Raw genomic sequence first — 13982 nt, 5'->3', positions numbered from 1 at the left:
ATCACCTCTCTCGATTTTCCTCAACATGGGGACAGGAGAGCTGTTTGTCAAATAAATGTGAAAAGGTAACTCAGATATTTTGTTGTAAATTTGAAAAGTAATCCATTACTTTACTAGTTACTTGAAAAAGTAATCTGATTACGTAGCTGAAGTTACTTGTAATACGTTACCCCCTACACTGGCCGTCATTATGTTAAGCCCGCCCACCGACTCTATACACGATGTGATTGATTTTCCAGCTCGCAAACCAACGGAGAGTTGCTAGACTATCCTGGCTGCGAATTCGATTTGCTGCCGCTAGGGTGCGTCTAGATTTCTAGGCTAGCAAAAGGGTCCAATAATGGCCTTACAGCATTATTTTGAAGCTCCACTGCGAGTCCTTGTGATGATGCACTACTTTATCACTGTCCTGTGATAAAGCACTGCTTTATTTCAACCCCGTTACTGTCATTTTAGAATTCAAAATTGAATGTCCAATAATGGCCTCACAGCAGGTATCATTGCACCACACCGTATTATTCACAGGCTGTGTTCTGGAGATTAAAAAGTGGTGTTTATCCCATAACAGAGTTGAACTATTAAGCTTTATGAAGCCAATGTGAATGTAAACATAATGAAATTATAAAAAAAAAATTTTTTTTAAAAGAAACGTACTTCTGTTTGAACCACAGAGCCAAAAAAAAATATTGCCATTCCTTCGGATCAAACCATTTTAACGGAGTTGAACAGAACATGCATGGGGACAAGATGAGTGCCGCATTTTCCCTAAAATATGAAAAAAAAAAAAAAAAAATTAACTAAAATTTTACAAAATCTATATAACTCTAATAAAGGGAATTTCTTCCGATTAAAAAACATGATTTCATTATTTGTTTTGCCTTTGCTCGAATCTCTCAAATAATGTAAGTTCAATATAGGCTACTGTTAATTCATCATTTCCTGAGAGTGACCTACTGATAATTTCCCCCAGCTGAGACATGAGAACCTGAGATCTCAAACATGCCCTTATTTAGGTTTGAACCTATGAGTGTCCATATATCTGCTTCATGCTCTGTGATCGATTTCCTCAATTTTCGTAATTTCATGACAATCCTTTATCTCCAGCATTTTGGTTTCATCTCATTGTTTTGGGGGCATGAGATTATTTTCTTCTCTCTTGAGTGACCTGCCTGCTCAATAGCATCATTGGGAATCAATTTTCTGCTTGGAGAGTCTTGACATTCAAACGCAAAAGGGTAGAATGTGCCACAGGCAAGACACCTAGCGGGGGCCGTGCTTCTCCGGCACTATGGGGTGCATTCAGTGAGGAATCTTTAGGGACTTACTCTGAGGAGTTGTAAAATGTTTCTCAACAAATTAAGGATTGAGACACAAACATTTTTTTTCTACCGAGCAGATGCCTCTGGCTACGTCTGATTTTATCTTCAAGAAAGGTGCTGTCTAAAGGTGGAAGAGAAGGAATGCATCTAGGACACCAAAAAGGATGCTTAGACATGACCCATATGCTCTATACAAATACACAAAGAGCAAATAATGCAAGCATAATGAAGATGTTTAATCATTTTCAATCAAGTTCAATGGTGTATTGGAAAACATTGGCGGTATGACAGCTGATGCCACGTTTAAATCAAGGCAGGCCTAAATTCACTTCTGAACAGAGTTTTTTGTATAAATATTTCCAGTCAAGCTCTAATTTTGTCAGGTTATCCAAAAAAGAGGAAATACTATTTAATTGTAAACATTTAGGATAGCCTACATAAAATGCTAGTCATGAAATTAGCATACAAAGGAGATTTTATTCCAGAATTTTCGAAAATTACATTTACACCATCTTTATTTTCATCACAGAACACTGTTAAACATAATTCATCGATCATTTATTTATTTAAAAGTTAAAAAAAAAAATTCAGTCTAAAGGGTCAAACCGCTGAACAAACACCAATTTATGTCTTAATAATGTGCGCCACTTCTGATTTGAAGCTTTAATGTGTTTGTACTGACATCTAGTGGCTACATTATGTCCTTACATGAGCTCAACGGAATTCGTTTTTTGCATGCATTTATCACAAACCCTTGATTATTATTCATAAAAGAGGCTTTCTTTAGCTGTGCTCCTGTCCATACACAAACATGTTGAAAGGAAAATAAATAAATGAAATAACAATAATACGGTATGTCTATTGTAACTATTAAATGTCTATTTAAAATGTATTACAAAATGTATTTATTATCAATTTATCATGTATTGTTGGATTTGGTTACACTGTAATTATACATGAGTAATATTAACTACACTAAGATTAGGGTTTAGTTTGGTTCATCATGTGGATGTAATTATGTATAATTTATAGTTATTACTATAGTAAGTACATGTAACAATGTAACAATGACACTGTAAAACAAAGTGTTACCCTACATTTTCAGGTTGAAAATCTTTTATTTGTCACATACATATCACACATGTGATGTAATGTAGTCAAATGATTTCCCTTGTCCGACAGTGCAAAAAAAAACAAAACAAGTAAGGACACAAACATTATAAAAATATTATATAGACTATCAATAAATGCGATGTGATTTCAACAAAATACAATATATTATGTAAATACAGTAGTAGTAGTGAAACTAGAATAAAGTAGAGGGTTTGATGCAAAATATACAAAACACTGAAGTTGTACACACTGTAGTGTGCAAAACAATTGTACATGTCAGCACGTGAGGCAGGAATATGTAAACTGCTGGCCACTCCAGTGCAGCAGGGGGCGGAAGTGACATATTTAGCATATAATGAAGATGGCGACTCCCATAGAGCACGAGGATTCATTTGATGAAGTACGTTTTTCTGTGTTGTACAATATAAAGCGTTTCAGTGCCGTCATTTATCGGAATATATTTGAATATACAATTAAAATCAACCGACTTGCCTAATAATTAAGTCGTAAAAGGCACTTTAAACCAATAAACTGCGCTAAACGCAGTCCTGCCTGCTGTCTGTGTCGCTGTGTTTACAGGAGGAGACCGCAGAAGAGCCCAAAGCACCAAAGATCCGCGAGACACCAGAGGACATCAAACTAGAGGCGATTGGCAACACAATCGCATTCCATCCCAACCAAGACATCCTCGCGGCTGGAGACATTGATGGAGATATATACCTGTACGTTTGTTTTTTTTCTCAGGCATGTGTTTATATATGGGGTTCCACAAATGCTAATGTTGCAATTACAAACTGAAGCCCTTTAAATTGGACGATATTAATCTGATCAAAACTTATTTTACAGATATCATTGAAACTTTAAGGCGTCTAATAACAAAAAGAACCCATGTAATGTGACTGGTATTCATTCTACAGTGTTACCACAGTTATGAAACTTTTCTAGTTAGGGTTAGGTTAGTAGTAGTTCAAAACCGTACAGGCAAAACCTGAATTCTGAACCGCATGTATGGTGGAAGTAGTAAGAGAAGTACACTAGTGTGCAGTTCCAAATTCAGCAGGTTTGCATTGGATGAAATGTCAGATGCGCAGTGCATGTTAAGACTTTAGGAGGATATGCATGGATGTCACTTTCCCACCGGAACACGCCCCCTCAGCTGTATTGAGTGGGCTTAAAGGGTTAGTTCACCCAAAAATGAAAATTCTGTCATTAATTACTCATCCTCATGTCGTTCCGAACCCGTAAGGCCTTCGTTCATCTTCGGAACTCAAATGAAGATCTTTTTGATGAAATCTGAGAGCTTTCTGACCTCTCAATAGACAGCAATTTAATGACCACTTTCAAGGCCTAGAAAGGTAGTAAAGACATCATTAAAATAGTCCATATGACCACAGTGGTTCAACCTTAATGTTATGAAGCAGCGAGAACACTTTTTGGGTGCAAAAACAAAGAACCTGCAGATCAGAGATCAGAGATGGTTAAGGCTGAACCACCCGATGACGCTTCACAGATAGATGAAGCTGGCCCAAAAGACAACACTGTAGAACAGCAGGAATGTAGTTTTTGTAGCTGTAGGCGTGCCGAAATGAACCGCCTGTTGGAGGAGAAAAGGAAACTGAAGGAAGAGCTCTCTCAAAAGAAGATGGAGGAGGATTTTTGAAAGACGACGACGTGAAGGTCACGTACTACACTGGAATTCCATGTTTTGCTGTTCTGATGGGTGTGCTGACACAACTTCTTCCCTGCCTGCCACAGACCAGCCGAAAACTCTCACCGTTTCAGATGCTCCTCTTAACTCTGATGCGCCTGAGGCTGAATCTTCCAATCCAGCACATTGCATACCTCTTCTCCGTAGATCAAAAGACCGTGTCCGGCACGTTCGGAGATACCATATATGTAATGTTTAAGCATCTCAACCCTTTGGTGCACTGGCCAGAGAGACATTGCTTGCAAGCCACCATGTCACATCAGTTTGTAGAGGCTTTTGGCAATCGTGTAGCGGTTATTGCGGACTGCTTTGAAATGAACATTGGAAGAGCATCAAATCTCAAAGCTAGAGCACAGACATTTTCCCACGACACAAACAAGCACACCCTCAAGTACCTCATTGGCATTACACCACGGGGAGCCATCTCTTTCATTTCTCAAGGCTGGGGGAGGTCCTGTCAGTGACAAGCATGTGACTGAGAATAGTGGCCTTCTTAACAAACTGTTGCCTGGGGACTTGGTGTTGGCAGACCATGAATTTGACATCAGGGACGGTGTCGGTGGACTAATGTGTGCAGAGGTTAGAGCAAGAGGACCTACCAGGTTGGATGCAGAAGATGTGGAGGAGACACGCCAGATAGCACATCTCAGAGTCCACGTGAAGAGGCTGATTGGATGCGTACGCACAAAGTACATCATACTAAATGGAATGGTACCTGTGGGCATGGTACTCCCATGTCAAGGCGAGGTCAAGACATTCCTGGACAAGATTGCTGTGCCTTGACTAATATGTGCCCCAGCGTTGTTATGAAACCGCAAACCATGGCATAAACGTTAACTATGTAAGATTTGATCAATCAGCGTTATTCGTGTTGCATACCACCTGTTACCATAATAAATGACAAAAAGTACTTAAAGGGTTAGTTCACCCAGAAATTAAAATTCTGTCATTAATTACTCACCATCATGTCGTTCGACACCCGTAAGACCTCCGTTCATCTTCGGAACACAAATGAAGATATTTTTGTTGAAAGCTGATGGCTGAGAAAGGCTTCAGAAAGGCCTCCATTGGCATTCAGTACATTTACACTCCCAAGACCCATAAAAGGCACTTATAACGTCGTTACAAAGTCTATCTCACCACAGTGACTCTACAATAATTTTACGAAGCGATGACAATAGTTTTTGTGCGCAAAAAAATCAAAATAACAACTTTATTCAACCTCTTCTTGTCTTCCGTGTGTGCCTCCACGACGCATGCGCGAGAATATGACGTAGCGCCGGCGTTTTTGGGTGAACTAACTCTTTAAATTCTGTATCTCTTTATTTATCATAACATGATTAGGTAAATGTGTACAGTTCAAAGTAACGGATACAACATGTTAAAAAAAGAGATAAAATGCCAGTTTCGCCTTTAAATACTGACGATGCATAAAAAGGTAAATAATTAACAAGTCAAAAAAACAAAAACCTGTTTGACTTAAAAGTTCAGTGTTCCTGTAGTGCAAATACATCAGGTGTGAGATGGAAAGTGACAGTGTAACATTCAAGTACTAACAGTACAGACAAAAGGCAATAAATAACGGAAGCTAAATGGAAAACTAAAAAAAAAAGTTGCTCCTGTAGTGCAATACAACCGGTGTGAGATGGAAAGTGGCAGTGTAACATTCAAGTACTAACAGTACAGACAAAAGGCAATAAATAACTGAAGTTAAATAGAAAACTAAAAAAAAAAGTTGTGCTGTTTATACTTCTAAATAGGGACGAATACTATTTGCACCTCAGTGTTGTTGTACATTACATTAGTTTAATTAAAATTATTAAATGGATGCTAACCCTAACCCCCATCTAACCCTAAACACTTTATTATTGAGCACACATTAGACACTATATTTCCAATTTGCGAATATTTTCTTCATTTTTATTGAAAATAAATTAGACTGGGTAAACCCAGCCTGATCTGCCACTGATTTGATTTCGCCCTGCATCTCAGGCTGGAAACCTTTAAATTTTTCTATCCTACTTCCGTTACAAATCTGCAGGGACCAATCACAAACCGGCTTATCCACCTTGCGCGCTATTGGCGGGTTTAACACGATGACGGATAGAGAAGCGACGGATCGTCGGTCTGATTGGTTGAAGGACTATCCAATTGCGTACAGAGTCATTTGAACTATGCATGTTTATCATGCCTCTTGTGCAGTAGAAAATTCAGAGCAGACTCCCCAGACTAATGTTGAATCTTAAAAGATTGAGCTTGGTCTGGTGATAGCCAGACAAAAAATAAATGCATTTTTTGATCTGATATGTGATGGGAAAGTGGAGTAGTGCGAGGTCGGCAAAAGCCAGATTCGAACACCAGTCGATTTGCGTCAATTTTCTGCCATGTGCCTTACCCCTACCCTATTGATGGCAATGCAGCGTCTTTGGTAAGTTTTGTTTGGCTCAACCAGACATCAGTGGGCGGAGTTAGTGTAAATAGCCTCTGCCAACAAGGTGGGGCTATTTGTACTCCGTGTTAACTAAACTCTCCGATAAATCCTTTAACTGATTTACATAACATTTTATTCCTAAAACATGGTGTATTTTATGTTATTTTTTGTCTGGCTGTTGACAGTATTTTCTGATTTATTGAGTGATAAAAAGAGATTTCCAAAATCCCCTCTGTAAAAAGAAAAGGAAAATAAAGTTGCCTGTCAACAAATGGAAATTCACTGATCAAAATGAGCAAAATTCTAGCTAATATGTTGTTGAAATACAGTAGATCAAATCTAAATTGACAATTACTGGTGCAGTTCAGTGTAAATTCATCTCTCTCTGGTTGGCAGATATTCATACTCCTGCACGGAAGGAGCAAACAAAGAGCTGTGGTCATCAGGGCATCATCTCAAGTCCTGCAGGAAAGTGCTCTTCTCCAGTGATGGACAGAGTGAGCATCTATTTCTTCTACATTCATTACAATGTTTATTACAGTGTTTCCCCAGCACTGACAATAGAGTGTTACGGGGATGATGCTTTTTTTGTTTTACAGGCCAACCTGGAAGTCAGAATCACCCTGATCCCTCGACAATTTTCATTGGCTTTTAGATTATTGTTAGTTGATGGATGTAAAAAAAGGCTATAAACGAACTACATTACGGTCACATGACTTCAATGTCACCAGTTAAGCTTCCATTCTTAAAAAGAAACACACACAAAAAAAAAACATTTTTCTTGAAAGTTTGAGTTAGAAGAGTTTAAGAGTGTGATTTTAAACACTAATGGTTGGTTTCACAGACATGGCTCAAGTTTAGTCCCAGACTAAAATGCATGTTTGAGCTGTTTTACCCTGAAAGCTGCCTCGTGAGTAGATGATTTTATCTGTTCGGCTGATGTTAAATGTCCCACACAACCTCTGTAGTCCCATTTAGCCACTTGTTAGAAACCGCTTAATGGCATGTAAAAGCTTAAAAAAAAAATAAGCATATGGGGTATTACTGATGCATTTTATGCCGTAAAATAAAATGTAAAAATATCTTGAGCTTGTTAACCACAGACGTTATTTCAGCCGTTTAACCAAAAACCCATTAAAAAAAACGTTTGACTTTGAGACAATTGAAACCGGAAATGCTAACTCGTTTCCTGGAAAAATGTTATCCCTGCAGCATCTATACAGCAATTACCAGTGATTTCTCTCCTCTCTGTTCTTCAGAATTGTTCAGCGTGTCTAAAGACAAGGCTGTTCACATCATGGATGTGGAGGCTGGAAAACTAGTGACCCGCATCCCGAAAGCTCACAAGTATCTGATATTCCTCTTTATTTTTATAAAGCCATTCTTAAAAAAAAATATTCTGGTTGTAAAACTGTTGAAATGTTAGGAGTTTGAACAGCAAATTAATGTCTGTTTTTGATGTGTTTTTAAGTGTCCCCATCAATGCCATGCTCCTGGTTGATGAGAATATATTTGCGACAGGAGATGATGAGGGAACGCTAAAGGTTTGGGACATGAGGAAAGGAACATCATTTATGGATCTGAAGCACCATGAGGATTATATTAGTGATATCGCCATTGACCAGGCTAAAAGGACACTACTTACTTCCAGGTACTGTTAAAGGGGATCTACACATACCAAGCCAAAAATAAAGTTGCTGTTTAGATTTACATTTATCCATTTAGCAGACGCTTTTTATCCAAAGCGACTTACAACTGAGGAGTACAGGAAGCATCACACACTAGGGCAGGGAAGAAGTAGAGGAAAATAGAAGGAAAATAAGGAAAAGTTGTTTTTTTTGTGCTCGCGGAAGAGGTGAGTTTTCAGCTGTCGTTTGAATGTTGTCAGTGATTCTGCAATTTGGATGGAGGTGGGAAGATCATTCCACCAGCAGGGAAGGGTGAATGTAAATGTTCTAGAGTGGGATTTTCTGCCTCTCTGTGATGGTACCACAAGCCATTGCTCCTTAGCTGAGCAAAGGCTTCTGTTGGGGGAGTAGACTTGTAGGAGCGAGTCAAAGTATGATCTGTAAGCGGGCGTAAGCGCATTGAACTTGATGCGAGCAGCGAGTGGTAGCCAGTGCAGAGAGATGAAGAGTGGTGTGATGTGGGCCCTTTGGGGTTTGTTGGAGATCAGATGTGCTGCTGCATTCTGGATAGTTTGGAGCGTTTTGATCGCACATGATTGAAGTCCAGCCAGAAGCGCATTGCAGTAGTCAAGCCTAGAAATGACCAGGGCCTGGACGATGGAAGCTGGATTGCATGCTCTGTTAGGAAAGGTCTGATCTTCCTGATGTTGTGGAGCGCAAACCTGCATGACCGAGTGGTCTTTGAAGGACAACTGGTCGTCAAAGATTACGCCAAGGTTTCTGACCGACCCTGAGGAAGTGATCCGAGATGAACCTAGCTGGATGGTGAAGTCATGTTGTATTGTCGGATTGGCAGGGAAGACAAGCAGTTCAGTCTTTGCCAGGTTGAGCTGCAGGTGATGTTTTTTCATCCATGCCGAGATGTCCGCCAGACAGCTGGAGATTCTTGCAGCTACTGTGGGGTCGTCTGGTTGGAATGAAAGGTAGAGCTGAGTGTCATCAGCAATGCAGTGGTATGAGAAGCCATGTGCCTGTGTGATGGGTCCCAATGATGTAGTGTAAATGGAGAAGAGGAGAGGTCCAAGCACTGAGCCCTGAGGAACCCCTGTGGTCAGCTGATGTGCTTTGGATTTAAATAGTCTGATTGAATCATTATTACAGTGATTATGTTTCTAGCATGTTATTTGTTTGTCAACAGTTCTTCTAACCCTAATTGATGGAGTGTGTAGCTTTTCATTTCATAAACAACCATAGAGACAGAGCATATTTAGGCCACGCCCACACCGGGGGGGAAAACAATCCAACGCTCTCCATTGACTTTGCATTGCGTGAGGCTGCATCCTTGTCATTTTGGACTTATAACAAAAAACAGAACAATGTCTAAAAGCTGATATGTGACAAAGTGTACAGCAAACAAGCTTAAAAACACAGAAATAAGTTTTTATAAGGTGTCGACCCAAAAAACGAGATTTTAAGGAGACAAAAGCGGGTAAAGGCAGTAAAACAGGACGCTTCAGGAGGAAGAATGGGTAAATTTTGGGATCCTGACACTCAGTATGCCTATGTGTGCAGTAAACATTTTGTCACTGTTAAGTCAAATATCCAAATGTCAGGTTTATATATAATATTTCCTGTCGCTGATTACGTTCCCCTGTAGTGGGTGTAGTTCTCAGTGTAATATAACGTGTCGAGCTCGGTCTCAATGGCCTGTATCAACTTTTTTGTCCTTAAACGCTCGTTTTTTGGGTCAACAGCTTATAAAAACTTCTGGGTTTTTGGTTGTGGGTTTTGTTTAGCTTGTTTGCTGTACACTTTGTCACATATCCACTTTTAGACATTGTTCTGCTTTTTGTTATAAGTCCGAAATGACAAGGAGGCCGCTTCACGCAATGCAAGTCAATGGAGAGCGTTCGATTGTTTCCCCCCCCCCGGTGGGCGTGGCCTTCAGATTATGACGCGTGTCGCTCTGTCTCTATGTAGGAAAGCCATACGGCCTTATTTAAATGAGGGATATTGTTACTCAAGGCTGCAATGGAGGTGAAACTTCAGAACTTTCAGAAACAGTGCTTACTGATTATAGAGAATAACTTCCTTTGTGCTTTATAACTATGCAGACATTTTTTATGCTCAAACAGCAACATTACACACTAAACCTTAATGTAAAATGTAAAAAAGCATAGTATTTCCTCTTTAAAATGTCTCCAACTAGTGATGTGCCTAAAGGTGGAATGTGATGTGCCTGTGCTTGTAAAGGAAATAACACATTCTACGGCACCCATGAAGGGACATGATTGAAAAAATTGTGAGATGGGAGGAAAAATGTTGATGCTTTTGCGTTCTCTCGCAATTATATAGTAGTTATATAGTATAAAATTTGCGGGCATAAGAGAGCCGCTATCAATATGCAGAGTATTGAAATCACTTTTGAATGCACACTCCCTATTTTCTCTCGCTTTCCAATACGCAATCACACATACTCTGTGTATAGGGAGCAGCGGTACTGATTTTACTAAATAAGATATTTGTCAATGGCGTTCCGCCATCGTCCTGTCAGAAATCGTATGTACTGTAATATAACTGACTAGCGCAGCAAGCCTTACCATGTCCCTTTAGGAGCTCCTGAGTCCTGTGCCTTTCTGAATTCAGAATTAGGCTTCGGGCTCATCCATATCTCCAACCCGTCTTACTGCTTTTTTGGCTTGAAAGATGCGTTTATGCTCTCTTTGCTTAAACATATTTTATGTATTGCAGTGTTCTTTCTACAATAGATGTGCAATTGCTTAATCATCTGATGTATAAATTTGATCAAATCTGATGTTTTTTCATGGCTGTATATCTATAACTCTTTTTCTTCCAGTGGCGATGGTACTATGGGTGTATTCAATATCAAAAGACGAAGATTTGAACTTCTTTCTGAATTCCAAAATGGAGATCTTACCTCTGTTTCTATTATGAAAGTAAGTCTAAACAATATCAGTATTGCTAATTAACATTTTAGACGCCATGTCTTCTGCTTTTTTCTTTGTTTTTGCCTTGTTTACAGTGTTGTGATCTACAGAATTGAACAAACACGGTCATAAGAAACTAATATCAGCACTTGGAGTGTTGCTTGTCGAATTGAATTAACTATTGTATCCACCTTGATTTTCATCGCTGAGTAAACCGTTTCCCCTGAATGTGTGAGGCTATCGATTCATTAGCTGCTATTAGTATATAACTAAAAGAATAATGAAATGCAGTAAACACTAAAGCTATTTGCACTTTTATATACCAGTTTACATAATAGACTGTTTTTGTACTGTAAAAATAACTGGAAGCAGCTGACACTGGAAGTCTCGCACATTCAAGGTAAAAATGGATGTGGCCACGGTTAGGTTACAAATAAGGTGGGTAATGTAGTTTTAATCACGATATAACTTCTTTTTTTTTTCCCGCAGAGAGGCCGTAAAGTTGTTTGTGGATCCAGTGAGGGCACAATATACATTTTCAACTGGAATGGTTTTGGTGCCACCAGTGACCGTTTCGCCGTTCAGGCCGAGTCTTTGGACTGTATCGTCCCCATTACAGACAGCATACTGTGTGCTGCCTCTACTGATGGAGTGATCAGGTGAGGCACGTTTGGAACAGATATCTTGTGACATTACATTCTTTGTTCATGATCAGGCATAACATTATGACAGGTAAAGTGAATAACACTGATTATCTCTTCATTACGGCACCTGTTAGTGGGTGGGATATATTAGGCAGCAAATTAACATTGTCCTCAAAGTTGATATGTTGGAAGCATTTAATATGCAAATGACACATTTCTGAGCGTGACTTAAAGAGAATGACACATTTAATATCTTAAAAATGATTTTATTTACAACATGGAAACGCCTGGAACTCAAGGAAGTGTTGTGAAGCATGACACAAAAAAAATAAAAGACTGACAGTAGGGGTGTAACGGTACACAAAACTGACGGTTCGGTACGTACCTCGGTTTTGAAATCACGGTTCGGTACGAGTTCGGTACAGCAGTTTTACAAAATTGAAGAAAAAAAGTGTCTGTCCTTGAATTAATTAAATTATATATAAAAGTTTATTGAAGATATTTCTGTAAATTATATAGGGAGCCCTTACTTGCACATTAATATTAAATGTTAACAACAGAGCCCAAACTATTAGCCTAAATTCAGTTGCTATTTATTTTTAGGTCTAATAATCAACACTCAAATAACACATTGTATGCAAACATGTAAACTTTCACATAAGGCGTTTTTGCATTAACTTCTAAATCTAATTATAAAATAGTTTTTTTTCTCCAATTCGTTGTTGAAATATAATAATTTATACACAGTGTCTGTCATTTTCATGACAGGTTTATTTAACATGCATTGAATAATCAAGACATCACTAACAAGTTAAGTAGAATATAATGAATATATAGGCTAATATAGAGCATATATTTAGTGAAAGAGTTGATTTCTCTAGTGAATAAAATTCTGTGGACACTGAATGACTACCTGAGGTAAATGTGATGCTAATGTTACATGACATTGTTTAGTTTACAAGCAGTTATATTGACGTCTTTCCGCCGTTTTTTTAAACTCCCGTAAATGACTCAATTGACCAAGAAAACGGCGATTGTCGCCGAAAAGCGACAAGTTTGCAGGTGTGATATTAGGATATAATGTTACGCCTGATCAGTGCATATGCATGTGTGTGTATAACATCCAATAAAATGAGTAAAACTAATGATTACATTTTGCAGAGCCATCAGTATCTTGCCCAACCGTGTGGTGGGCAGTATCGGACAGCATGTCGGTGAAGCCATAGAGGAGATTGCACGATCTAGAGACGCACGTTTCCTGGCGAGCTGCGCTCATGATGAGCTGATCAAATTCTGGGACATCTCCAGCATACCCGATATGAAAGTAAACGATTATCGACGTAGAAAGAAAAAAGACAGACGCCTCAAAGCTCTGAGCAATAAAGCTTTTGATACGGGACAGAATTTCTTCTCCGGCCTTTTAGACACAACTGAGGAAAACGGTAAACAAGAAGAAGAGGAGGAGGATGACGACGATGACAGTGACAGTGGAAGTGACTGAATATAATTTATTTTGTAGTATTGTGTTGCAATTTGTTGTATAATTAATGTATATTTTCAGATTTACATCTGAATCTGTTTCACATTTATATTTGTATAATATTAGGGGAGCCTCAATTTCCAAATATATGCAATGCTGTCATGTTCTTGTTTGAGTTACGGCTCCTTAATAAATCAACACAAAAACATTTATTGGCCAAAGAGTGTAGCAAAAGACAAGTTTACTTCAGTATTTAATTTTATTTAATACTGATTATGGTTTCCTTAACTGGTCATTTAATTATTAAACAGCATTTAACTGAACAGTTAAGGGTGTATGTTATTAACTTTAGTAAGTGACTGAGGACTCTAACTTTCACCTGAGGAAACCCAATGAACATTCAACACAACCATGATATTAAATGAAGTAGCTTATTTATTGAACATATGCACATTTTTAAAGAACTACAAATTTGGGGATTGAGGTATATTTTAACAAAGTGTGTGATTATAGATATGACCATCAATTCATGCTAGCTTAAGTGTATGCTGCCATAAAAGCAAATATACACCAAAGGAAATTAAGAAATTTGTGATTGTAACAATCAAAAAGAAGTACCAAAGAATAATTCAGAAATCTTTTAATTTTTAGCTAGTCTCAGCTAATCTTTACACTGGCTGATTTCGTCAAAATGTTTTTTATAAGGCCATT

General features: G+C 38.5%; 1 protein-coding gene across 1 annotated transcript; it reads left to right on the top strand.

The window, feature by feature from the left end:
- Positions 1-2764: 2764 nt before the first annotated feature.
- On the top strand, positions 2765-13598 carry wdr55 (WD repeat domain 55). The gene is made up of 8 exons (XM_079835370.1): positions 2765-2832; positions 3012-3154; positions 6968-7068; positions 7831-7918; positions 8043-8222; positions 11057-11156; positions 11637-11806; positions 12953-13598. Exons 1-8 carry the CDS (start codon positions 2788-2790, stop codon positions 13290-13292), a joined length of 1167 nt encoding a protein of 388 aa, XP_079691496.1. The 5' UTR covers positions 2765-2787; the 3' UTR covers positions 13293-13598.
- Positions 13599-13982: the final 384 nt, after the last annotated feature.

This window comes from Gobio gobio (genome assembly GCF_949357685.1).
Source record: "Gobio gobio genome assembly, chromosome: 14".
NCBI lineage: Eukaryota > Metazoa > Chordata > Actinopteri > Cypriniformes > Gobionidae > Gobio > Gobio gobio.
The sequence above is the reverse complement of the archived record's forward strand: the minus strand, read 5'-3'. Positions and strand labels throughout refer to the sequence as shown.